Source organism: Carettochelys insculpta, chromosome 3 (assembly GCF_033958435.1).
Source record: "Carettochelys insculpta isolate YL-2023 chromosome 3, ASM3395843v1, whole genome shotgun sequence".
In the NCBI taxonomy this organism is placed as follows: domain Eukaryota; kingdom Metazoa; phylum Chordata; order Testudines; family Carettochelyidae; genus Carettochelys; species Carettochelys insculpta.
In genome coordinates this window covers 102304396-102331509 of record NC_134139.1, presented here as the reverse complement: position 1 = coordinate 102331509, position 27114 = coordinate 102304396, and the positions used below count along the sequence as shown (strand labels likewise).

Below are 27114 nucleotides of genomic sequence, written 5' to 3'. Positions count from 1 at the left end.
TTCTACAACCACCTTCTTTGGGATGGGGAAGAGAAAGAGCAAGACATTTGATGTGGTTTCTCAGAGTGAAGAAGTCTTGGATGCTTTCACATACTTTGGGGAAGACGTCACACTTTCCTTTTGCTTGTAAAACAGCACCAGGTCCTACATAGCAGTGCTTCACCCTGGTGAGCATCTGAAATGTCAAACAGGTTGATGTTCTTGTCTTGCTGCTGGGCTTTCCTGCCCAGGCTTGTATGAAAAGTCTGAGAACATTGGCGAAAAAGCTGCTGAACCTGCTCTTTGCTATGATGGTGTATCCAGCTAGAGAGTAGGATGCCAGACTGGGAAATAAAAATTTATTTTACTGAGGAATAAGCACTTGAGAGCCAACAGCAACACACAGCATTTTTAACAAACACTGGACTTAAAATAGAAAATACCATTTTGATTTATAACAATTATATCAATTCATACCAGTCCAGATAAACTGCCGCTTATAGATATTTGACTAAGAAATAAAGGGGAGTTCAGGTTTTTAGTCGGTTCGGTGCTATGGGTGAGGAAAACATGTTGGTTGCGAAGAAAAATGGTAACATTTTTTTTTCTTAAATGTAATGTATCTGATGCATTTTTCTATCATTTCACATAGTTAGGCTGGTGCATAAACCCTTCTTTTCAAATAAATGATAGCATAATGCCGCCTACTCAGTGAAGGTGAGTATATCGAAAACAGGCACATGAGAGGGATGAGGTAATACATTGATTTATACTTACTACCAAAAGAGAGTCATGATAAGACTGATTGTAGAAAATATTAATGCTTAAACACCGCAATAGGGTGTTTTTAATTCTTTACCATTTAGAATTGTCATCTAAATTAGATATTTGCAATGTTTGTTTCTTGGTGATGACTTCTAAGTTCCTTTGGCCATTCCACCTCCTCTGTAATACACTTCTATAGACATTTCAATCATTTGCAGACAGTCTGGGCCTTTGCAGGGCAAATATTAATGAAATTGTGGAGAAGAACTCCTTTTGGTATGGTATCAAAATGCCAAATTTGGATGTGCCATGACAGAAGACTGAAGAGTTTCTTGCCAAGAACTTTTAACACAAGAGCTCACAGGTTATTGGCTGTACAAATCTGCAGAGTGTATGTAGTGTCCAGTGCCAGACTGAAGCTCATTTTCTATGCACAATAATGGGCCTCGCTGCATGGCCTACAGGGTGGTAGATGAAGATTTCAACCTAATGCAGGGTTGGAAGACAGGTGTAGGGTCTTGAGGAAGAGGAGGGAATTGGCATACTTGGGGAGGAGGAAGGGGTTCAGGAGCTAGAGTTGAGCTGGGGAGAGAGGCATGAGCAACAATGACATTATTAAGCAATGATAAAGCCAAGATGGTAGGTGACCTTCAACACTAAAAGGAAGCTTACAAGAATTGGAAACATGGACAGATGACTAGGGAAGAGTATAAATATACAGTAGTGATTTGATTCATGTGAGAGTTCTGTTCCCATGCACCCTTGTGTACCTTGAATTTCATGTAAGTTTTGGGGGCTGCAGTTTTCAGCAGGAGCACCTGGAGCTCCTTTAGAAAGGTAAGACCTGGGGTTGCGGGGGCAGCTGGGGAGGGTTAAGCCTGGCGGTGGGTTGGGGCCATGGGAGGAAGGTAGTGGGGTTAAGCCTGGGGTAGGTTAGGGCTGCAGGGGGCACGGTGAGCTGGGGCTGTGTGGTTGAATTGTGGTAGAGGGGTTGAGCTAGAGCCACACATAGGGGTGGTGAGCCAGAGCCATGCTTAGGTGGTGAGCTAGGCTGTGGGAGGTTTGAATGGGGGCGGCAGGGTGTGTGTGTGTTGAACCAAAGCTGTATGCAGGGGTGGGGGTTTGAATCAGAGCCATGCTTGGGTGGTGAGCCAGTGTGGGGTTTGAACTGAGGCTGGGGGGATTGAGCCAGAGCTGGCCATGGGGACAGAGGGTGAGCCAGAGCCATGCGCAGGTGGTGAGAAGGGCTGGGGCGGGGGCATGGGAGGGCTGAACCTGTGCCAGGGGGCATTGAGCCAGGGCCGGGGGGAGTGGGATTTTGAGTTGAACTTAACTCCTGTTAATATGAGTTAAGTGCAACTTGAAATCACGCATTTCAAGGGTTTACTGTATTGCTTGAGCATGTATAATAAGGAAGGCCAGAGCACAACTGGAGTTGCAGCTAGTTAGGGACGTGAAAGGTAACAAGAAAGGTTTCCACAGATTTGTTAGCAATGAGAAGGTGGTCAGGGAAGGTGTGGGGCCATTACTGAACAGGAAAGGGAACCTGGAGACAGATGATGTGGAAAAAGCTGAAATACTCAATGTTTTTTTTTTCCTCTGTCTTCACAGACAAGGTCAGCTCCCAGACTGCTGCACTGGGCAGCAGAGTACATGGAGGAGGTGGGCGTCCCTCAGTGGGGAAAGAACAAGTTAAGAACTATTTGGAAAGCTGGACATGCACAAAACCATGGAGCTGGATCTGGTGCATCAGAGGGTGCTGGGGGAGTTGGCTGATGTGATTGCAGAGCCATTGGCCATTATCTCTGAAAACTCCTGATGATTGGGGGATGTTCTGGATCATTGGAAAAAGGCAAATGTAGTGCCCTTCTTTAAAAAAAGGAAGAAGGAGAATCTGGGGAACTACAGACCTGGTAGCCTCACCTCAGTCCCCGGAAAAATCATGAATGGGATCCTCAAGGAATCCATTTTGAAGCACTTGGAAGAGAGGAAAGTGATCAGGAATAGTCAACATGGATTCACCAAAGGCAAATGATGCCTAACCAATCTGATTGCTTTCTATAATGAGGTAATTGGCTCTGTGGATATGGGTAAGGTGGTCAATGTGATATACCAAAGAATTCTTGCCAGTAAGTTAAAGCACTATGGATTGCATAAATGGACTGTAAGGTGGATAGAAAGCTGGTTAGATCGTTGGGCTCAATGGGTTGTGATCAACGGCTCAATGTCTGATTTGTGATCGGTATCAAGCAGAGTACCCCAAGGGCCAGTCTTTGGGCTGGTTTTGTTCACCATCTTCATTAACAACCTGGATAAGGGGATGTATTGCACCCTCAAAAAGAGCACGGCTGACACTAGCTGGGGGAGAGGTAGATACGCTGGAGAGTAGGGATAGGGTTCAGAGTGACTTAGATAAATTGGAAGACTGGGCCAAAAGAAATCTAAGAAGGTTTAAGAAGGCCAAATGCAGAGTCCTGCACTTAGGACATAAAAATCCCAAACACTGCTATAGGTTGGGGACCAACTGGCTAAGCAACAGTTCTTCAGAAAAGAACCTAGAGATTACAGTGGATGAGAAGCTGGACACAAGTCAACAATGTACTCTTGTAGCCAAGATCACAATATTAGGAGCCTTACCAGCAGATCTAGGGAAGAAATTATTCCCCTTTATTCGACACTGGTGAGGCGACATCTGGAATATTGTGTCCAATTCTGAGCTGCCCATTAAAAAAAGGACATGGATGCATTGGAGAGAGTCTGGCAGAGGGCAACAAAAATGATTAGAGGGCTGGAGCACATGACTTATGAGGACAGGCTGAGAGATTTAGGCTTATTTAGTTTACAAAAGAGAAGAGTGAGGGGAGATTTGATAGCAGCCTTCAACTTCCTGAAGTGGGTTTCCAAACAGGGTGGAGGGAGGCTGTTCTCAGTGGTGACAGATGACAGAACAAGGAGAAGTGGTCTCAAGTTGCAGTGGGAGAGGTCTAAGTTGGATATTAGGAAAAAACATTTCCTTAGGAGCACGGTGAAGCACTGGAATAGGTTACTCAGAGAGATGGTGGAATCTCCAAACCTAAAGGTTTTTAAGTCCTGGCTTGACAAAGGCCTGGCTGGGATGATTTAGTTAGGACTGGTCCAGCTCTGAGCGGGGGGTTGGACTTGATGACCTTCTGAGATCTCTTCCAACCCTATGATTCTGTGATTACATACGAATTTTCCACAGGATCCCTACCTCATCCCTTACACCACACTGACTTGATCTCAGCACGCACAGTGTAGGTGGTGTGCTGGCAATGTACCGGGATGGTGGAATGGATAAGGCTGTTGTCTGTTGGTTACACAAGCAGTCTTAATTCTGGCATTTCCTTCTTTCCACATGCATGACTTTTAATGTAGTTTGGGGGGGCTGTAATTGAATATTTAAGTTTGTAAGCAACTTAAATACAGTGGTGGTGAAGACATTATAAAACCTAGATAATAGAGAAGAAGAAGCTTTAGTATGAAGACAGGTATTAAAATGACAACAAAACAATAAAAACATAGCAAAATGCCAAATCAAATCAAAACCTTAAAAACCCAAAACAAAACAAAATTCCCCCCCTCAAACAAACCCAAACCAAAAAATCACAAATTACCAGACCAGAAAGAGATTTAGTAGGTATATTAATTATACTTTTTTAATTTAAAAACACCCTAACAATAAACAAAACGGTTTATGCTTCAAATTTATACTGAGCATCTATCAACACAAAATCACTGGAACCTAAAAAGAGTAAATCAAATGATTATAGATTTTTAACAATTGAAACAATTAATGTAAAGGCTAAAATTTTCAAAGCCAGGCACCTTAGTGGCCTGATTTTTCAGAAGATTACCAAAACCCAGGAAGGTAAATAAAAAAGTAGTGTCTAAATTTAGGCATCTAAATTTGAAAATTTTAGCTGTAATGGCTAAGCCAACTCCAGAATAAACACCTTCACAAATCATACTGTGAATATTGCGACAGTTAACTTTCAGAAAGATAGTACCGAACAGTCTAAATACACACACACACACACACACAAATACTGAGCTGAAGATCTCTTTGGGAATGAACAAGGATTAAAATGGAGACTCATTTATGGATCAAATACAGCAAGAATTTTATGATCACAGTCTCCAGTAGATGACATCTTTCCCCCATATCACCAACATTTCAATTTAAATCTGCATGTGTGATTTTTTTGAGAATTTGAGGGCATCACAGTGTTCATGAATATGGCTGGGTTTGTTTCGGTGTAATATTTCTTCTTCTAACTACTGGACATTTGTTCTCATATTAGTGGTGTTTTTTACAGTCTTGAGACAGTCATGAAGCCTGAGCTGAGTACACCTGTGTAGGTACAGTGATGGAAGGGCCCTGAATTATCTCTTTGTGGTAGCTGGAAACTGGGAATGGGCGACAGAGGAGGAATAACCTTTTCTGTTCATTCCTCTGGGACTCCTGGCATTGGCTGCTGTCAAATAGGATTTTGGACTAGACTGGATCCTTGGTGTGAGCCACTCTGGCCATTCTTACGTTCTTAAAAATGGCTGGGCCAGGGCCAACCAGGGCTAAAGGCTGCACCTGGTAGGGGAAGTGCAACTAAGCCTTTTGTTCTTCTCTGGGGAGCAGGATGCCAAAAAAGGGAATTAAGAGAATGCAGCATAGCCCAGCTCCCTTTCCTGATCGCACCATCTTAAGCAGCGGGGCTTATGCTTTTGGGAGAAATCTGTGGACTGTGCACACAGAGGACTATGGGGAGAAACCACTCCCGCCTGAGACACAATCTCTGTTGATCCTGTCCAGGCAGTGTAGCTCCATGGTGTCCTCTGCTCAGGGCTGTACTTAAAAGTCAGGATCTACCCCTAAAGATTTAAACAGCAATATTATAAGGCATATCATGAAGCATTTTTCCCCTTTCACTATGCTACGTCTACACAAGCATTCATCTTTCGAAAGAGGAATGAAAATAAAGGAATTCAAAAATGCAAATGAGGCACAGATTTAGCTATCTGACACCTTATTTGCATATTCCTCTCTCACAGGAAGAAAAAGAGTGTAGACACGGCTCTTTCAAACGTAATCCCCATCTCTGAAAGAACCCTTCTTCCTATTTTTTTAAGGAAGAAATGTTCTTTCAAAGATGGGGATTACTTGCAAAAGAGCCACGTCTATACTGCTTTCCTTCTTTCAAAAGAATATGCAAATGAGCTGCCATATATGTAAATCTGTGCCTCATTTACATTTTTTGATTTCCTTCATTTGCATGCCTCTTTTGAAAGAGGAATGCTAGGGTAAACGTAGCCTATGTGTCTGTTGAAAACAATGACACAATCACAGCACTGTACAGAGAAGGCAATTAATGATAGCTGTCTGGAGTTGTGTGTGGGTGTTCAGATACAACACTTCCAGTAACAAGTTAGTGATTTATGCAGGTAACTTTTGCAAAAATATGCCATTATTACACTTAATGGCTTCAACCTACACTATCAATGCTTCTGCTGTATCACAAATCCTTGCCACCTCATTTATTAAACTCACCTGGTTTCTAAACAGGCCATGTTTTGTGTAAAACATCAAGCCAAACTGACACCCTTAATTATATAGATTTAAAAATGTGTATCTGTGCTGCAACCTGAAATAATTAAATATGAAACCTGAACCATTTGCAGGGATTTTGTTGAGTGAGATGACTCATTATGCCTTGGAAAAAGCTCCTGTAATTTTGTTATATTTTGCTGACATTAAGAAAATATTATGCGTTGCACATGTGAGGGACAGCCAAAATATCAACCCCCTTATTACTGTGTGATGTTGGTGAAGAAGCAAGATGCTTGCCACACCCCAATAAAACATGTTTGAGCGTGTTTTCAAGCTTCTGTGTTTGTTTCCAAAAATTAATTCTGGGAGAAAATGGAGCTGTGACTGGTAGAAAGACAAGCCAGAAATCAACATTATATTTAATCTACTCCTTCCATGTCAGCATCTACTGTTTGTTGTGTGGGCTGATCTTCAACAGGCTGCTCTGCTGCGGCTTCTTCACGTTTTTCAGCCTTTGGCACACATTCAGTGGACTTCACTGCAGGACTCAGCCGCCCAGAAGGACTCCCTGCCTCTGGCTGAGGGCTGGGATGGGAAGGAAGCCCTGGCTGTGTGAGACAAAGAGGACTGCATGCTTGTTGCTCAGACAGCTCTGGATTGCTGTTCTCGCTGGACACTGTGAGGGGATCCTGCATGTGGTGGGTCACCATGAATGCTGCAGCTAGATTCTTCAGGATGTTCTCATCAATGACAGACAGCTCTGCACTCTCCTGCTCAGTAACAGAAGGACTTGCATCAGCATCCTTTCCCAAGGTGTCATCATTTCTAGCCTCCTCATCCTCATCTTCCTCATTAGGGAATTTGGCTTCTTTTATTTTTTTGTACAGTTCATTCCTCTCTTCCTGCAGTGCTCTGCAAAGGTTCTCTAGCCTCTGGATTTTCAGCACAAAGCACTCGTACTCCTTAGCCCTCATTGCTTTCTGTGAGCAAATCAAAATCAGGCAAAGGTGTAAAAAATGGAGTTCATATTCACAAGCTTATAAAGCTATAATGTGTTCCATGCAATCTTGCTTCACTGCAAGGTAGCTAGATTCCCAGAAGTAATGAAATACAATTACTATATGCCTAAGTACTAATTCACCCCAGGGCACTGACGTGTATCACTTATGTGGTAAATAAGGCATTCTGCAGGTCCTCTGTGCTTGGCTGAATTTGACCCAAGAGATATGAGGCATAGACATAGCTGCAAATTGCTTCCCTGGACTTCCTGGAAAACTGTTGGAATTTTTGTGAGAACAGGTTGTCCCATATTTTCATTCCATCTTATTTTTGGTTGGTTGGCTGGTTGAAAATTCTGTGAGAACAACCTTTCTCATGGCATTCTGTGGACATCTATATTTTCTGATTTTGGCTGGGTTTAAAAGTCCACAAAAATGGCAGTGCTGAATGTTGCGGGGTGAAGGGGGATTAAGACACATGATTCACTTTTTTTCAAATCTCAAAAACTTGGTACAGGTTACATTTAAATTTGTGATGACACTTTAGGCAGCTTTCTCATTTTATCTGAATCCATTTCTACATGCCTAGTCATTTTTATGCAGTTTCTCCATACAGGAAACTTTAAAATCTGCAGTGAACCCTAGTTACTTCTAAACTGGAAATTAAGCTAAATTAACCAAAGATCTTACTTTAAAGTGCATCATTTAAAGCACATTCAAGCCCTATGTAGACAGTTTCTTTCAGAAGTCAAGTGGCCATAATGTAAAGTGAACCAAGGCCATATTACTTCTGAATGAGAGCATCCACATGGGATTTAATGAACTTTAAATTCATCCTTTTAGTGAACTAGACTTCATTTCTCATGTGGACAAGCTGTTACTGCATGCATGGAATCAGACCCAGTAGTATCTTGACCTAAAGATATTCAATTTTTTTCCAAAAGACCTGACCTTATCAAAATTTATAATACTAAGAAAAAGGACCCTGATCCAGAGACCACCCATATCAAAATTTTAGTGGGGTTTGGCTCAGACCCTAATTAATGTGAAAATATGAAAAAAAAGTGAAACAGGTTTCTCACCTCTTCGATCATGTCCAACAGTGCTTTATTACAGTTCTCAAACCTAGCTTTCCATGTAGCTGTGTCCTTTTCCAGCTTCTTCATCTTCTTTGTCATCTACAGAAGGAGGAAAAGAATCACAGGAGGAATCCCAAATGCTGATTGAAGTTAGAACAACATTTTAGTTATCTTTCCTTAAACCCATAACTAATAGCTCTGTTACCAGTAACTACAGTGAAAATGAACACAGCGTTTTCAAAGAATGATGGCTGAGGAATAACGTGAAGCAAGAAACTGGTTTAATTTTAACTCCCCTACCACTGAAGTAAGACACAAGTGAATACCCACTGCCATACATGGAGCTGCCTGCTCCAAAATAGGAAAAAAAGGTATTACGTGGTTTAAAAATATTATATGTTTAAAATATAGTTAAAGCCGTGATTAAAGAAAGTTATTATTTCCCAAAGGAAATCTAAAGAAAAGAGATACGCTTGTGCCATGGATCACGCAAAATTATTATTCCAGTAGTAAAGTCAGTTTCTAAACTGAGCACTCAGTTCTTGCCCTTTCTGCTCCAAAGATCACCATCTGCATCCAATAGCCCTTTTACTTGTGTTTTAATGTGGACAAATACAAACATTTTATAGGGAGCCTTCTGATTTCCCTACAGTCCAAGCCTATGACATTCTGACTGCTGCTTGATGTCACTTGTCACCTCTTGGGACTGACTGAAATGCTCACAGAAGTGAAGCCCCTCCTAGTTGCAATACTAAATTAATTGAATTTTCCGGCATTTGGCAGACCTCTTTCTTCCTCATTATCAGTCTAAAGTCTCCCCATGTGAGGCCAAATCTGGAAGTGCTGCTCAGAACTAGGCTGCGCCTTCTGCTGGACAGGAGATGAAAAGGAATGAGGATACTTTCCCTCTGTGCACTCCTGTACTTGGTCCAGATAAACTTCTGAGATACCGCCTGCCTCCCCCTGAAGTGCAAACTGTCACAGAAGTGAGACAAGAAAGAGGTGTGATCATGCACTTATTCTTTGCCCAGACAGAGGAGCTGGCTGGCTATGCTAAGGGAAGCAGGTGCAGTCTTGTGTCTCTGAAGGCACAACTCCTAGTGGAATTCCCTCTGAGGTCATCACTTTCATACTGTCTGCAATTGGGTTAATAGCTAAATGCCACTATTTCCCCTTCAGTCCTTACTCAGATTTTACTCCAGCTGAAGACAAGTGGTGCTCTTCTCAGTCAGAACCTCAGAATTTTGGGCCCCGGAACATGGAAATTAAGGGCCATATTCTCTTGTGTTGCACTTTACACAGCCATTTAAATCACCAGTGCAAAGTGGGAGTGGGGAGAGCTCTGACTAGGGAGCATTTTAATCTCCCTGGGCAGTGGGGTAAATGACTGCATAAGGTGAAGGGGAACAAAGAATGGAGCCTTAAATATTTATGCCAACACTAAAAATATTATGGCGATTCCTAAATGGTATTAAGTGGCCATCATATGAATCAACAGGTAGATTTTAAGCTGCTCATTGATTCTACTTCATCATTCTTTCAAGAAAATGTTATTTTTTGGCTGTAGAAGAGAGTGAATGCTTTAACTTCCAGTGCAAAGCCGCAAGGGGCCAGATTCTAAGCTGGTGTAAACTGGCACAGAGCTATTACATCATCTGAAAAACTGGTCCACAAATTGTCTGTGAAAAGAAGATTCTGGGCCTCTTCCTGTCTTTGAGTTTATATCAATTGACAGAAATTAGAAAAATACACAAAGTATCAAAACAATTTTGCAATAGGTTTGGTCTTCCTCAGCCCATCTCACATCTTCACTCAAACTTGGACCAGTTTGTTTCATCCAAGTGCATAGAAATGGCCCAATCGAAAGATAAATCATCCCTAAGGAGAATCATGTGTGTCAAAGTGGAAAGTGTCAGATTTAAAAATGACATGTGCTACTTACTTTCTCCATCTCCTGTTTGAAACTAGCAAACACCTCATTGCTTTTTGTCAGCGTTTTCTGAAATTCTTCAAACCTTTCAGAATAGAGAGTGAGCTAGGTACACACAAGACAAAGAGATCAGTTTCAGAAGCTCCATGTGGTCAAGCTGAATGAATACACTGCATATTATAATGTTAATTAAATAGGAAGGAAATCGCTATCATTCACTTGAGCTGGGGAGTAATAACAGAGAGTAAGCCGTGCTAGTCTATACACTATCAAAACAAAAAGCAGTCAAGTAGCACTTTAAAGACTTGCAAAATAGTTTATTAGGTGAGCTTTCGTGAGCTGGGCTGTGATTGAGCTGGGGATGTGATTTCTAGGTTGAGTAGATGTATGCAGGCTAGCTTTGATTGAGCTAGCTTGCTAAAACCTAGGGCTGTCAATTAACGCACATCAACGCCTGCAATTAACTCATGGCAAACTTAACATGTTAAAAAAATTCACACACGTTAAGTGACAGCCCTAGTTTACACCTTTATGGAGTGCTGTTGGGAGCTGGCCAGGCAGGCAGAGCTGAGACATGGGAAGCGCTTGCCGGCCGCTGGGACGTGGGGGAGAGGGACAGCAGAGCGCTGGTTTCAGTTTTTCTGCTATGCAGTCCTGGACAATACAGGGGATCCTATGCGGGGAAGGCGACTGCACTGCCACGCTTTGCCCCATGCTACCTTGCCAGGCTTCCACCACTTCCTGCTGTAACAGCAGTAGGCAGTTCTGCTACATGACCTGAGCCACTCCCTGGCCCCCATCTCCTGCTGTGCTGCTGGTTAATTTCATCCCCTCCCCTCTGCCCTCTGCTCTAATCAGCAGCAGGAGAGCTTGGGAGACCCTCCTCTGCCCCCGTGCACAGCTTGGACACTGGAGTGCAGCCAGTGCCCACCACATGGCCTGCATCACTCCTGCTCCAAGGTGTTTGCATGGGTCAGGTGGCAGCCAGCCTGCCCACCCACCCCTCAGCACATCCCCAGTCCTGCAGCTGCCAGCCACAAGGTCCCTCCCGGCGGCTGCAGAGGAGCTCTGGCTCACAGCTTTGGCGGCTTCTCTTCCTCCTCCTGCAGAGGAGGGGGCCCTGTGGTGTGCTCGGCTTCCAATGGGGGAAAAGGCACAAGGGACTTGGCTTTACCGAGGGGGAAACGCCCAGAAGTGCGCCTGCGTGGCGCACAGCATCCCCTTCTCCCCTAGCTGCAGCCTCAGGCTGTGCCAGCAGAGCCCTTTATTAAGTGACTGGAGGGAAAATGAAAGATTTGTGCACCCGGTGCTGGAGCCTGCTTGTTTGGAAGGTGAAGTAGATGACCAAGGAGGCCCTAGAAAGAGAGAAAAGTAAGCTGGCACCCACCAAAGTGTGCCTCTGGGATGTCTTTTCAGGGCCATAGGTTTTCCATTGCATTTTTTCTGGAGTAGCATGTTTTATCCCTTGTATGAATGGGGCACTTACAGGAATTCCTGTGCACATTGGGCAAAATTATTATTGTTTAACAGCGTGATTAATCACGTGATTAATCATGGCTATTTTTTTCAATCATTTGATTAATTGTGACTAATATTTTTAATTGCTTGACAGCCCTCTTAAAAATGGATGTGCAGTTACAGTGGTGTCGGTGGTGAAACAGGCTAGCTTTGTGAATACTCTCCAAATTGGGACCTCAGGTATTCATTTGGGTGCCTTGCCCCTCACACTGCTTATCTGAGCTACCCTTTGATTTTTATTGCGGTAGCTGGATAAGAATTAGACTTCATCTGGAACTCAGCTTTCCCTCAGCTTGACTGTAGGTGTACCCAGTGTGATTGTATGGTGACTGACATTGGGCCTCTAGAAAGTACTGCAAACACAAATAATAATCATTCATGTTATACCTGAGCACGTACATAATTAATAAACTAGTGAATATGTTTTATAGTGCATGGCTATATGCAGTAGGAGCTCTCTCTCCTCATGACCGTGTGGTCATGTTCTCAGATTAGGGAGCCAAAGACCATTTTACTGCATCGTGCGGTCCTATGGTTTCATTCAGATCCTTCTGAGGGTGCCCACCTGTGGTAAAAGTGTGAACTGTTGCAGGTGTGAATTTGTAGGGATAGTGTTATAGGAAAGAGAAGTATTTTAACATCCTATTGCTACTGAGGCGATTGAATGACAAAAGGATAGTGTGCTAAATTAATACATTCCTTATGTGAGAGTGGTGCCTTTGTCACCTTTGGTTGATGAATAATAGGGTGGGCTCATTGACTGATCCAATTTTCTACATTCTCTTTGTTTTTTAGTCATTTTTCCCTCTTACACAGAAAATTATATAAATTAAAGGCCTCAGCTAACTTTTATCTTTCACTGTGTTTCAAAATACAGATTGAACCTCTGAAATCTGAGACTCCCTGGTCTGGTGACATCTATGGTCTGCAAGGACCACTGATGTTGCTGGAGTAAGGAGTCCTGACGGCTGGGAGTGGAAGCCAGCCCAGAATCTGGTGGCTGGGAACCTCGTCCTGTGCCAGGTATCCACAGCCAGACCAGTAACGGGGACCGCTAGCAGCCAGGGAGCTGTGGCCAGGGCCAGGAAGCCACAGTCAGGGCCAAGAAGCTGTGGCTGTGGCTGTGAAACCAGCAACCTGGGGCTGGAATCTGGGGGCCTGTGGCCAGGCCTGGGAACTGGAGGCCAGCAGCCTGGTGGCTAGGGCCGGGAAGCCACAGCCGATGGCTGGAGAGTGGCTAGAGATGGCGGCTGGGAGTGGGCCCACTGTCAGGAGGGGGGCCTGGGCGTAGGGCCAGAGACAAGTAGGGAAATACTGACCTCCCCTAGTCAAGCAAAATCCCTGGTCCGGGCCTGCTCATGTCCTGAGGGTGCTGGACAAGGGAGGTCCAACCTGTACAAAGCTTAAAGAGCCAGCACAAATGACACATCTGGAGAGGCTGTGTGTCATTCTGCTGAGTAGCACCATGGCCACACTGTGGGCATGTTCTGTGAGCCAATGGCAATTGCCTCTCATCTTTTGGTGTGTTGAATTCTCCAGAATAAGGATCTCTGTCCTGCTTAAGGGTCCGATTCAACAAAGTGTTAGCATCCACAACTTCCATTCTGTTCAGTGAGAGCTGAAGGTGCATAGCGCCTCATGGGATCCTTCCTAGAAAATGGAGTGGTGTCTCACACGTCATTATGGTCTCACTCCCAATGAATGCAGTTGTCAGAGTGTCAGAATTCCTACACGTGTATCCCAAACCAATAGAACACTTAAGCCCATACTTAATTTAAGCACATGAATGCTGCCATTAAAATCAGGACCACAACCCCAACTAAGGCAGTCTGAGGGAGGTATCCATGTTATCAAGCCTTTGCAGATTTGCTCGGATGGTTTTTTTTTTTGTTTACTATTTTTACTATCTGAAACGACTGTGTAATGTATTCTCTCCTGTTCAATTTCATTAAACTGGATAGTGAGGTCCGACTGATATACAAAACTCTTTCTAGCTGAACATAAAGACTCAATTTAAAACACAAAGAAAATTGGGCACTGACTCCTCAGGAGGTTGCAGAACCTATCAAACTGATATCCATAAACCTAGATGCAGTGGAAAGTTTATTTAATATTTTTCAATTTCTTCCCTGATTATTTCACCTTTTGAAAAACTGCATAATGAGCCATACTCCTCTCACTTTGTTGAGCCACGGCTAGATTGTCACAGCTCTTACTGGGCTGCACAGGGAGATTATGTCACCCTACTTGGACTGTGAGTCCAATGATGGGGGGTGGACCAGAAACGACATGCCCAGTAGTATACACTGTGAGCAACTGGGAAGGGAGGAGACCAGTGTGGAATGGGAGGAACGCTGGCTTAGCTTCCCATTACTTGCAGGCCAGAGCAGTTGGCAAGATGCAGCCCAGGGGAATTGCTAATCCATGAAAAGGGATAAATAATTTACTTTTCACCGAGTGAGAGTGACTTGTGACATCCTGAGTCACAACGCCTTCACTCGGCTGTACCTGGGAAGCTGTTGTCCTTTACTGGGGGCAGATTATAAAATTACATTCTAGCCCACAGCTAGCCCCAGAGTTGCTAAAGCTCTGTCTACAATAGCCATTTTTTTCATTAAACTTCTTTCCTAACCTGTGAAATTTGTGTGGTGGTTACAACAATGAAAGAACCACTGCAGAGGAGATATTGAGGCATTGCTGGTGTTTTTCACCACTTTGTTGGGCAGATCTTTTCTGAACCCTCCACAGATATCCAGAAAGTGGTCTGAGGACCACCAGCATTTAACAGTAAGCTCTCTGGGCTATGGAGTACTATAGGTTGGCTTAAAAACTCTCCTAAATGGAGTAATTCTCATTTAAAACCTAAAAAAGAATCATTCTCTATGAATATTTTCATTAGCTATTTCCCTAAGGCTAGGAAAAGCTATTCATGTTTTCTCCTTTTGATATACACGTCCTGTGGTTGCTTTTAATTGCTTATAAAGTCTGGTATTGTGTCACTCTGTGTGATGGAGTGACTGTTGTAAGGTTTTGTATTAATTGTATGTTGCTTGGTTGCTACTGCATTTCACGCCAGCCTTATCTGTGTGACAGTTTGTGTAATAAATTTTATTTTAATGTGTTTTTTCAAGCACTGTTTTACGCCCTGTTGAGCAGAAAGCACAAAGGGCCCATTTGTACAAGCTCTCTATGCTTGGGCCTTCATCAGAATTCTGCAGGTCCAAATTCAGCAAAGCATTTAAGGACGTGCTTAACAACTGACTTTCCTGCAATTCATGTGCTTAAAATTGAGTACGTGCGTCAGTGCTTTGGACAGGAGCCTCAGAGGGCATGTATGTCTGGGCTGAAAAAGAGTTATGGTGAGCATACTGGTATGGGTATCCAACATTATTATGGCAGAGAGTATTGAACCTCAGTATTGTCAGCACATGCAAACACCTCAGTGTGGTTCACTGTTCAACTACAGGCTTCTGTATAGTTGGATTCCATGACTACATTGCTTTTATGGTTCAGAACAGGCTTGGGGGAACACATACAGAGATTTTTGGAATACTTTACTTGGCATGTGTTGCATGGGCTAAAAATGGGCAAACAAAGGCACACCATGCAATCAACTTCACCTGGGCCTGCAGTACAGTCTCTTGTTCCTTCAACATTTTTGCCTGGAGCTTCCATTCTGCAGCTTGATTCAGCAGCTGTGTTTAGAGCAACACAGAAGAAGTTGTTATTTTTGTACCTGTGCAATTAGAAATCTCGGCACTCCAACTACGTGGGGAGAGCTGATATAAACTCCAGCACAGAGAGTTAGTTTACTTAGATTGGGGCCATCAGTCTGAGTCTGAAAATTATGGGTGGGGATTCAGGGGAAAAAAATTGGGATTTCAAAAACAGTTGGAGTGGAACCTCTGATGAAGTGGGTCTTTGCCCGTGAAAGCTTATGCTCCAAAATATCTGTTAGTCTATAAGGTGCCACAAGACTTCTTGTTCTCGAAGCTACAGACTAACACGCTACCTCTCTGATACTCCTATGCGTTGTACACAATGTGGTCATACAACACGTAAGGAAATACAGGTTGAACCTCTCTAATCCAACACCCTTGGGACCTGATTGATGCTGGACGAGAATATTTGATGGACCCCAGGAAGTCATATTGTATAGCAGCATCACCAACACTTTCAATGTGTACTGGGTTCTTAGAAGACATTTAGGGATACGGTACAGCTAAACAACAGCACACAACACTGAGAGCCAGGGACCACAGGAAACTTAGCCACAACCATGTAAGTTGTCATTTGGCTAACTAAAATCACGCTGGATTACGGATTTTGCTGGATGAGAGAGTTCTGGATTAGAGTGATCCAACCTGTATAGCAATATATCCTTAACTCAGCTAGTTTGGTAAAATCAGAGCCCCACGGAAATCAATGGCAAAACTCTTGTTGACTTTAATTGAGACAGGACTTCAGTATTTAGATAATATTGTCTACGTTCTGACCAAAATCAATTTAATAGGTAGTGATAGATACATGTGCAATCCAAAGGATCCTATGGAAGGCTATCCAGCATGAAAAGCGGTTATGGATGAACCTTAGTTGGATGGCTGAATTACTTTCTGGGGAAAGCATGTAAGTAACATATCTGAAGAATACCTAACTATGTAAACATTTGCATGCTAGGCTGTATTTTCACGTTGGGATCTCTCTTGCTGGCACCCAGATGGTTGCTTCTTGAGGAACTACAAGTAGGTTGGTTTTAATAGTTTAAAAGAAAACTCTGAAGAGCCTCAGGGCCATTCAGTCTCTAGACCAGTCATTAAATTCCAAAACTGCCTTGACTAGAATGATGAAGAAGCCTGAGCTCAGACCAACAAACTACTGTTGTTGGTAAATAAAGTGCTCTGCATATATATTTTTTTGTTGCTTAATACCTAATCTTGTTTTTCTTTGGTGCTCTGTATTGCTAGGTACACCTCTCTATTATCTAGAATATCTGAATATCCAGCAACCTCCCGGTCCCAGGGCTGCTGGATAAGAAAGAGTTTACTGTGTACAATGATGGAGAAAATCTACTGTAGGCCACCAAAACCATGTGCTAACACATCCTAAGGTTCTGCCAACCTCTAAAGAAGGAGGCATTGTATTAAATGTTGTTTTTATCACACATTTCATTGAATATGTATCCCAAGCTGCACAGCCAATGAGAGACAATGGTGTATTAAAGGGCTGTCTGTGATATGGGCCAGCAGCAGCAAGGGCCACCAGAGGGATTCCACCACCTTCAGCACCAAGCAGGCACTTGCTGGGCTTTTTATGACGTCTGGTTTCACCCAAATGACTACGACTCTGCTCACTGACAGTGAGGACCCTCTGGGAAATTTTAGAAGTGATTGGCTGCACCGTTCAAAAGTTATTGTGTCACAGACAAACTCAAGGAGCTGAGTGTGGGGTCTTGCAGGCTTTGTCAACCCTACAGTTAATTTTTTATTACGTGACTAACTTGTTTTCTAAATTGGTACATCTGCTAGGGGGAAAGCTGGGCCTGGTGCCTGACCTCAATGGCTCAAGATCTTTGGGGAAATTTAAGAGAAGAAATCTAGTGGAGAAATCTGCTTCACAATACTGTATCCAGTAACGTGTGCCATGTTTGTTCTGAGCACTGGTATTCAGTGTTCCAGGGTTTGTTTGCCAGCCAGCGGGTAGGTCCTTAAAAATGTCACTGCACAGATGCCATCCTTGTTCAGTTTTATTGATCCCACAGAGGTTTTGTGCTGGGACAAGTAGACCATGTATGGTGTTCCAGTTCAGACAGTAAATTATAATTCAAAGACCAATTAGATAACCATCAGAATACAATCATGTTATTAAAAACCAGCTTGGAAAAGCCGAAATCCTGAGACAAAACTGATGTGGACATCTCTGAAAAATAGTATATAGAGAATTGTAGGACAGTTCTGCCCTGAAAGACTTTTCCAGCAAGCACGGTTGGTGATTTAAGTTCTCCCTTCTACATTACTGCACTCATGGAGATAATATCTAAGAGGGCTGCATCATAAAGGCCTTCATTTCATGTATTTTAATAGCATGGTGCTTTGAGCTCAGTACTCTGCAATATGATTCAAGTGGAGCACAAGCATAGTCCTGTAGTTTGGTCACAGGACAGTGAATGATAAAATCTGGTGTTCCAAGTCTCTCTGATACTGATTCATTGCCTGGCACTGGGCCAGTCACTTAGCTTCTTTGACGTTGTTTGTGGTAATTTTTATTACCTATCTCAGTTGCAGGCTGCAAGTATTAATTCAGTTAATGTTCATAAAATTAGTTAAGCATAAATACCTAGTATTATATGCCCAGTCCCTTACAGCTAGCCACGCAGGTGAATTGCAAAGCAAATTCTTGTATTCCAAGTAGAAGGGATATTGATTCTTTTAATTATGTCATGAAAAAATGACAATATGCATAGGCAGTCTGGCTAAAATATCTTTGGAGATGTATTTTCTCTACAGAATCAGCAGAGGTGAAAACTGACATAGCCTCATATGCTACGAAGGCCAGCACTTCATGGGGCCCCATTTTCAGCACACATTGATTTGCTTACTGGATGATACACTTGAACCGCATTCATTGTCCTCTGTGCCTGCTCCTGCATGCAACCCCTCCAGGAGACACTCTCTACCCTTTCAGATGAGCAGTGAGACCCTGTTGGAATTCAGGCACTCTCATCAGAGCCCTATAGGGAAATGTCAAGGGCAGGCATCGATGGGGATCAGTGCTTTAGAACTGAGAGCAGGACCTGGGTCCATGTACTGATGATTTACCCATGCAATATATGCTCCAACCTTTGGTATGTTTTAATTTTTTTTTTTTTTTTACATTATGAAAATGTGGCAGGCTGGCAATCCTGGACCTACAGTACAGGCACACCAAGAGCGACAGGAGTGAAAGTTTCCCTTACATCTCCCTGTTACCACATCACAACTCAGACCTGCGCAGCTAATTACTGGGGTGAAACAGTCTTCAGAGATGATTTGGCCCCATTTTTTATCTAAAGACAGACAAACAAATGAGCAGACAGATTAGATAGGTAAGTACGTATTCCTTTTCTCGTTCATGTCGCTCCTCGGCTTCTTTCATCATTTCCTGTGACTGCTCCAGCTTGGCATCCACCAGTTTCTGCTGAAGTTCTCGGTGCTTAAATATTTTATCAAGTTGCTGCAAGAAAACAAGCTCTGCTGTGCTGAAATTGCACTTTTCGGCACAAACACCCACCTCCAGGCTCACACATGTATGGCTGCCTAGTAGAACAAGCACAAAGGCCAAAATACTGCATACAGATAGGGCTCAGCAAATCTGTGGATATCTGTGGCTATCTACATCCACAGATGCCAATGAGGTTGTATCACTTATCTTTCCAGATTGTCTATCAGATGTAGATCTGACTTATGTGCCAGTGTGGGTGCACATGTGGATACATATAAAAAAAGATGGAGTGTGGCTTGTGGGTTAGATAAAAATTAATTAAACCAAGTAATACAGTCATGAGTTGAGATATTTACTAGGGTGAAAAAATCTGCATATGTTAAGAATTTGGGGTGTTGCTGAAATTTTTCAGCAGCTCTAATATAAGGGATAATATGTTATCTATATTTTTACTGCAGATTGCATAGTGAAAGTTGTATGTGCATGACAGAGTCTGTTCAGAGTCTAAGGTGTCCCCAGTTTACTTTTTGTTATTAATCTGTAGCTGCTGGAGACTGTGAATCACCAACATGCTTCCCATACAGTCTGGATTAAATTGCAATGTGCTGTTAAATCTGGACAATGTTATCCATGTTGCACATCACAGAAAAGCTTTGCAAAGAACAAAGATGACAGCAAATTGAGAGGATGGGGTGGTGTGGCAATAAACCTGCCATGCACTTCAAAATCTTCTTCTCCCTACCTCAAGGAGGCTGCCTGCCCTAGTAGTCTGTAATGAGAGCACCAGTAGTCTCACCTCCTCTCTCAGTTCATACTGATCAATGATACTTTTCAGCTTCTCGGCCAGCTCTGTGTTCTCCTGGCATAGTTTCATGTTCCTTTCACTTTGCTGTTCAATCTGCATCTGGATATCACTCAGTGTGCCCTGGAAATGATTCGTAATCTCTTTCCTCTTCTCATCTTCCTCCCTTGCCCGTTGAAGAGTTTCCTCCTGTTAAATATTTGGAGAAAGTGATAATTTAAATGAATAACATAACAAACAACTTTAAAAAAAAAGAATTGGACTCATCTGATGGTTACTATGTTTGTAGTTCTCTTTAGAGCTTTTTCTTTCATATAGCCAGGCACTGAGTGATACTATAAACTCATAGATTAGATTAGACAGTATCCTAGAAAGACAAAAAGAAAACCAGGATTTCGGTTTTTATAGAGAGTTAAAGGAAACTTTCAAACCAGACCAGCTCAGGAAAGAGAATGTATATACAAAATATAAATGTACTGATTTCTGATATTTTAGCATTACCTTTGCATGAAAGAAGATAACTGGTCAAAAATGTTATGCCCAAACTCTTTTCTGGCATAAAGTTGGAGTTTTTGACCATGAACATATTTTTTGGAAGGTGTTTGCTTGCTGTGGGAAGTTTCTGCTTTTAGTTGAAACCTTCCAAACTGAAGGGTTCTGACTACAAACATAAATGTTTAGTCCTCATTCAGCACCACTACCTGGATTTAAGGGTTTTGTTTCTCATCATCCTGCCTCCTTTGCTTCATCAAATGGTAAATAAGACAGCTAGACTGGACTGTGTGTTGTACAGATATAGATGTTTATTGGCCAAACACAGAGCCAAATAATGGGAGCGTTGCCCGAGTAAGGATTGCAGGATTTGTTCTGCACTTATCAATGAAACTCTATAGAGGATTGTTTTATGTGCGTGAATGTATCAGATGTTGGTGTAGCTGGTTTGGGCTCCTGGAGGGGCTCCTCCCCTTCTGGGTCAGTGAGCGGCCCCTCCGCCCCACTGCCACAAGTACCCCCACAACCCCCAAGTTAACAGTTTGGAGATTCCCACCTTGCCTCAGGTGGGTGAGAGGTGACAGTTCGGGGGCGTGGCCTTACCTCAGGCGGGCCCTGGGGAAATTAACTCAAGGCAGGGCAGTGTACATATGCTCTCAATGTGCTCAGGCCTCAGCTCAGGGTGGGGCAGCATACAAACCAAAGAGCCCAAGCCCTGTTGCAAGGCGGGGCAACAAATCCAACCAGTTCATGGGCTGCCCAGGCCCTAGCTCAGGGCAGGGCAGGAAACAGTCCATGAAAGGCCAAGCCCTAGTTCAGGGCGAAACCGCACACAAACAGCTCAGGATGTGTCGTTGCTCTGGAGAGCCCCAGCCCTACCTCAGGGCTGGGCAACCAACCCAGTTCACAGTGCACAGAGTTCCAAAATGGGCACAGACACTTTGCCCATGCTGGCGGAGATATGGGAGACTGCCACCTGACGAGTGGGTGGCAGGGGGGACGTGGGCCCACCCACCCCACCACACCCCTGCCCAGGGACCCTGGTCACAGCAGCACTGTCTGCTGCACAGGTCAGCGGGGAATCCAGACTGCAACACGCTGACCAAGGACCTGTCACAGTCCTCTTACCCCCCGGGCCACTCCTGGTCTACCCAGTCCCCAGCACATACCCAGTGTCCGTCCAACTTCTTGGCGCTCACAGGGTTCCAGGTCCAGCTAGGGTCTGGGTGGCCTGATCCAGGACTGTACAACCTATGGGCTCCACTGCTCAGGCTGGCTTGGGGAGCAGGTTGAGGCGAACACTCGGTCAGTCCTCAAGGTACAGCTGGTCATCTGCAGGCAGCAGGTTCCACTGGGGTCCCCAGGGCATCAGGACTGGCAAGGGCCCAGATGACCCCTCACCCTCACTGAGCCAGTCCTCCACCTCCCAGGCAGGGAACCCAGAACCATCCTCTGGAGGCTCAGCCCTAACTGAGTTCTCAGCCCAGGCTTTTATAGCCCTGGCCCTGCCTCCAGACTTCCAGTCAGGTTACTGGGAGGGGCCAGGCTCCAGACAAAATGGCACCCAGAAAGGATCCTTCCCTTCCGAATAGCTGGGTGGCCACTCTGCCCCACTACATCGGGATTTAGCATTCTACCAGAGGAACTATGAACTTTTCTTTATTTCCTATTTATTTGCCTCTAAGGATGTGTAATCCTATTGTAGCATTGGTAGCCACACTCAATCTTGCAACCACATTAGGAAGCTAATCTATGAAATGCATAGTGCGATACTTCTACAATATACAATATCGTAGGTTAGCTAGCATAGCTATTTATATACAATCCCTGATTACATTGGACCAAGACAGTTTACTATAACCATGTGTGAATGCAGCTGTAGCGAACGCTCACTAACTATAATTCATGATACAAATGTATCCTTCATGATATAGATTTATCTCCTATTCTTGGAAAAAACTAGTGCAGTGTGTGTGGAAAATACTAAGCTTTTTACATAGGATATATCACAGAGATCTGATGATGAACAGCTACTGGTCATTTTGGAGGTCACTATTCCTTGTGGCATACTGGACATGTATGGCGATCAGAGTCACGCCATTTTCTGAAGAAGGTAAATATGTGAAAGCATTATTGTTTGTATTACGATAGTAGTAGAAGTTAGTGCCTCTCTGTACCGGTCACGTTACCACACACAAACACACAAAGTTCCTAACAAGAAGAGTTTCTGATTAAAATAGTGTGAGAGGAAAGCAATATTAAAATCTCTATTTAACAGCTGGAGAACTGAGCCTCAGAGCAAGAAAGTGACCTGACCAGCAGGTAAAGCTGGGAATTGAATAAATGTCTTTTAGAATCCTAGCCCAGAGCTTGGTTCTTAACTCTGTCCCCCATCGGTACTTCATTCTTTTAATAGAGCAAAAGTGCTTTAGTAAAATATCATGATCGTTATTCAGAACTCAGGAAAGCAATAAATACATCCAAATGAATACAATGGAAACCTTTCCATGTCTTGCAGATGCGATACAATGAAGTGTTTTGCAGCAAGGAGAAGTAAAACAGCAAGAAAGTGGTGATTGCGGAAATATTAAAACATGCAGTGATAGCATTTTGGATCTTAATTATTATTCACTGTTGAAGGACAAATAATTATCTGAGGCACAACAAAAAGAATAGCTGGATAAAGTTTGTTAGAGTCATCATGCATTTTTGTTGTAGGGTACATTGTTCAATTTGATCTCCTTCTCTGCTCCCAAACACAAGGCCAGACAGTGTCTTCAAGCTACAGACTGCCTTGGGGACTTTGCGATATTTTACAAGCATCTGTGCAGCACTGGAAATCCACAAAGTACCCAGTCCAAACAGAATTTCTCATATTATGATATTAGATATCAGATATTGTCACCATTTGAGTTCCAGGTTTTTTGAAATGAGGCTGCATCTACCTGAGGGGAAAGCTGGTCTTACTGGTTTCAGAAAACCTGTGTTCAACTTCTGGCTGATACTGGCATCTTCCATGAATAATTTAATCTCTGTCTGCATTAGTCTTCCCATCTGTAAAATGGGTATGATAATACTTCTATTGGCTGTGTAGCTTGCAAACTTTTGAGCAGAAATCATCTTTTGTTATGTGTAAGTACAATGGCTAGCACAAAGAAGTTCTGAGCTAAGAGGCCTCTAGACACTACTGTAGGAAGAATGCTAATAGATTTGTCAAGAATTTCCTGCCCCAGCATGTACCAGAAAACTGTAGATTTAGCACCCTACAAAAGGGAGTGGCATGCACCGCACCTGTGTTGAGCCAGCAAAGAGACCACAGCTCTCTACAATTAGCCTAGCAACACTACTTTGCACATCAGTTGTGCTGGATCCTGAGAAGGGTCACAGGGAAGCAGGAAGGCTCTTGCCACAGACTGGGACAACCACAACCTGGCTCAAAGTATACTTCCCTGTTTGTGATCCCATGTAGTTCTTTATCTCGAGTACATTCAAAATTTCCAGTCACTTCCATCCCCATTAAGCTCTGAGCATGCCCCAGACACCTCTTTTGCCTGTTCTACTTGGTTTCCCAGGCTCATTTCTGTGCAGCAAGATCATTTAATTGTTTTCCATTATACGAAAGAGTATGCATCAGATTCTCCTCTAGCTTACAGCTCTTAAAGCCGGAGTAGTTCCACAAAGCCAGTGCTCTGGATTGACACAGCTGTCCCAGAGCAGAATCTCTTCCTATATGATTCCTTTTTGAAGCAGCCAGAACATGCAAATTGTATTTCCTTCATTACTGAGTGAAATCTACAATCACTTTCCTACCCATTGTTAATTATGTTTTGGAGTGTAACACAAATAATTACGCTGCATGTCCTCTGTGCTTACATGTGGATGAGCTTCCAGAGACTAAAATACATTCTTAAGATATTATTTCCTTGACTTAGTTCTAGTCTTTTCTCCATCTCTCTCTCTCTTCTTACCATTCCCACATCAGAGGTAGTATGATATTGACATAGCCTCCCTATCTTTCATTGTTAAAAATGCAATAATAAATTTAATAAAATATCATACTGCTAGAAAGAAGAGACTTGTGAACTGGGTGAAGCCTTGTTATGGGTTGGGTTAAAATGCCATTGAGGTTGTTAAGTGTCAACTCGCTATAATTAACATAACTATAAACATCGCATCAGACAACTGGCATGTGTGAATCCTCTCAGGAGCTTTGGGCTCAAGATTGTTTGGGGAGGGGTATGTGGGAATGTGAGAGAACATTCATGTACGGAAAGAAAAACAGAGAGAGAGAGGCAGAGAAGGGGCAAGAAAAACCAAACAGGAACCCGTGTGCAGAGTGGGAAAATTTAGAGAGTTTTTAGCTCTGATGTTGGCCAAAGGGCTTTGGAGGCTCTTAGAAACTGCTGCTTTTTGGTGTTGGTTCCTTCTGCACTCAGAGCTACATGATCCTGTGCATTCCTCATAAATAACCAAGACTGCATCAAAGAAATCCGTGGCTGCCCCAATTTCTCTTCACAGAACAAACTCCCACATAGCCCTGAACTTTGGATAGGGGCTCAGGTCAAAAAGGGGCAATGCTAGCTTATGTGCCAGTTATTGGGGTGGGGTCCCATTCTGCCCTCTGTCCCTACTGGGCAGCAGGCAGCTGTCCCTGCTCTGCCCACCACCTAGCCCTGCAGTGGGCAACCAGCCCTATGGCAGCTGCCCTGACCAGGCAGCTGGTCCTGAGGCAACTGGCCCTTTTGAATGGCCAGGCCCCAGGGCAACTGCCCTCTCTGCCTCTCCCCAGTTGGCTGGTGTGACTAGAAGTCAGCACAAGGCATGTGAGATATTGATGTCATTAAACAGCCATCAGACTGTCAGCTAATTTTCATAACTGTAACACAGCACAGAAAAATGCGTCACTGGGAATATTAGCAGACTTATGTAAAAGACAATGGGATGCATAATGTAACAATGAGAATACCTTCCATTATTTTTAGGAACATCTATTTTACTTTTCTTGAGGGAGAATTAAAAAAATCTGTACTCTGCTGTCAAGTGTAGTTGCAGGGGAATCATTTGTATGGTTGACCTGTAAATGTATTAAGATTTGAGGTTCCATGACTGATATTAACAAAAAGAATTGCTTAAGACAAAATTCTCCTTTCTGACCTCAGCTGTGTATTTCTTGCTTGTAGAAGAATTTTGGATTGCATATTCAGTGCATATTGGTGCATAGCCATGGGAACTCCACATACTGAATGAGTGTAGAATATACAGGTGATGCCCACCTGACGTGATTGGCATATAATATGCCAAATGGCAAAAGAGAGAAGATCCATAATATGGATAGGAGAGGAAAGGTTGCCCTTTGTTACTTAAGGGATGCAATCAACTGCTTTCTGTAGCATGTTTTCCCCAAAAGATTTGCCAATCTCAAGTATTCAAAAATTATGAACCAGCCCCACCCCCAAAGAAATTGACTTAAAATTATGAGATTTTAAAAGTAATACATTCTGGGTTCTTTTTATTACTTTCTGGTTTGTTTAGCCTCTCCTGGAAACCCTAAGGACTAGGAACTTAGCTTTATTTTTTTTCATGTAATCACATGACTCCAGGACCTGGGCCTTTAGAAATTCACTAAATGCTACAAGGATCATGAGCAGCATGTAATAGAGGTTGCGGGAAGCTAAGCCTCCCCTAACAATGCACTGGGGGAGGGGGACAGAGGGGCTTCAGGAAAAATCCTCCCCCCCGCAAAAATGGCCCTGGGGCTGCAGCAGGGGCACAGAACTTTTTCTGGTCTCATGGCCACAGTGGGAAGGAGTGAGCTGGGGCTGGGCCTCAGGGAGAACAGATGGAGTGGATGATAAGCGGGGGTGGTGCTGCAGGGGATGGGTGGAACATGAATGGGGCAGTAGGTGGAAAGGGGCCAGGCCCCTGGGTAGAAAGGGAAGAAATGAGGAGGAACTTCAACTTTGGCATTCCAGTCAAGGCCAAGAGCTCAGCTACTTTTCCAGCCATGGAGGAGAGCTCAGCCCCACTGGGGATTGAGCTCTTGCCCTCGCCGCTTGTGGCCCCAACCAAACTCTTTGCCCCTCCTCTGGGTCAGGGTCACGGGGGATGGCTAAAAGCGGTGAGTAGGGGCATGGCTTCTTCCAGAAGAGGTGGGACCATTCAATGCCCCCTGATCTGAAGTCATGTGACACAGATGTAACTAGCCATAGAGGCATTCTGAAATTCATGGGCCAGTTGAAACAATTTACAAAGAAAAAAAAGTGCTTTGCATTCAAAGTGCATGTGATCAGAGGATCAAAGACCAACTACCTTCTCAGCTGCTGCAGGGCAGCCACGATGGGATTAGTTAGAAAGACAGGAGAATTTAATGATAGTGGACTTTTTAAAGGAGATACATAAAATAACCCAAAGAGGCAATGCAAATTCAGAAGACATCATTTACCTGGTCATCATGGATGAATTTTCCAGGTATATAGAAATAATATATTTGAAAGACATAATATGACATAGTGTTATTGAAAACCTGAAGTACACTTTTGCTCTTTCTGGTATTCTAGAACAACTAGTAGTAGACACTGGACCACAAATCACCACAACTGAGTTTAAGTAATTGCAACAGAAATATGTTTTTGATCATGTTACTAGCTGCCCACATTACTCACAAGCAAATGGAGAGCCTGAGAATGCTGGTCAGACAGCCGGAAGATCCATTTGTTGCTCTTCTGACTTACAGATCAATATTTGTAACAGTTGCTAAATATAGTCCAGTTCAACTTCTGATGGGAAGACAT

General features: G+C 43.4%; 1 protein-coding gene across 2 annotated transcripts in view; it reads right to left on the bottom strand.

Moving 5' to 3' along the window:
* Window positions 1-5970: 5970 nt before the first annotated feature.
* TXLNB (taxilin beta) overlaps window positions 5971-27114 on the bottom strand; it is a 43982-nt gene continuing 22838 nt past the window's right edge. Inside the window, exons 5-10 of one of the 2 annotated variants that reach the window (XM_074990462.1) lie at window positions 19826-20020; window positions 18922-19041; window positions 15453-15527; window positions 10327-10419; window positions 8388-8483; window positions 5972-7287 (exon numbers count right to left, since the gene is read on the bottom strand). In XM_074990462.1, coding sequence (XP_074846563.1) covers window positions 6727-7287; window positions 8388-8483; window positions 10327-10419; window positions 15453-15527; window positions 18922-19041; window positions 19826-20020 — 1140 coding nt within the window. In that variant the 3' untranslated portion in view covers window positions 5972-6726. Of the gene's footprint in view, window positions 7288-8387; window positions 8484-10326; window positions 10420-15452; window positions 15528-18921; window positions 19042-19825; window positions 20021-27114 lie in introns of both variants that reach the window. The other variant, XM_074990463.1, reaches the window with a different exon arrangement.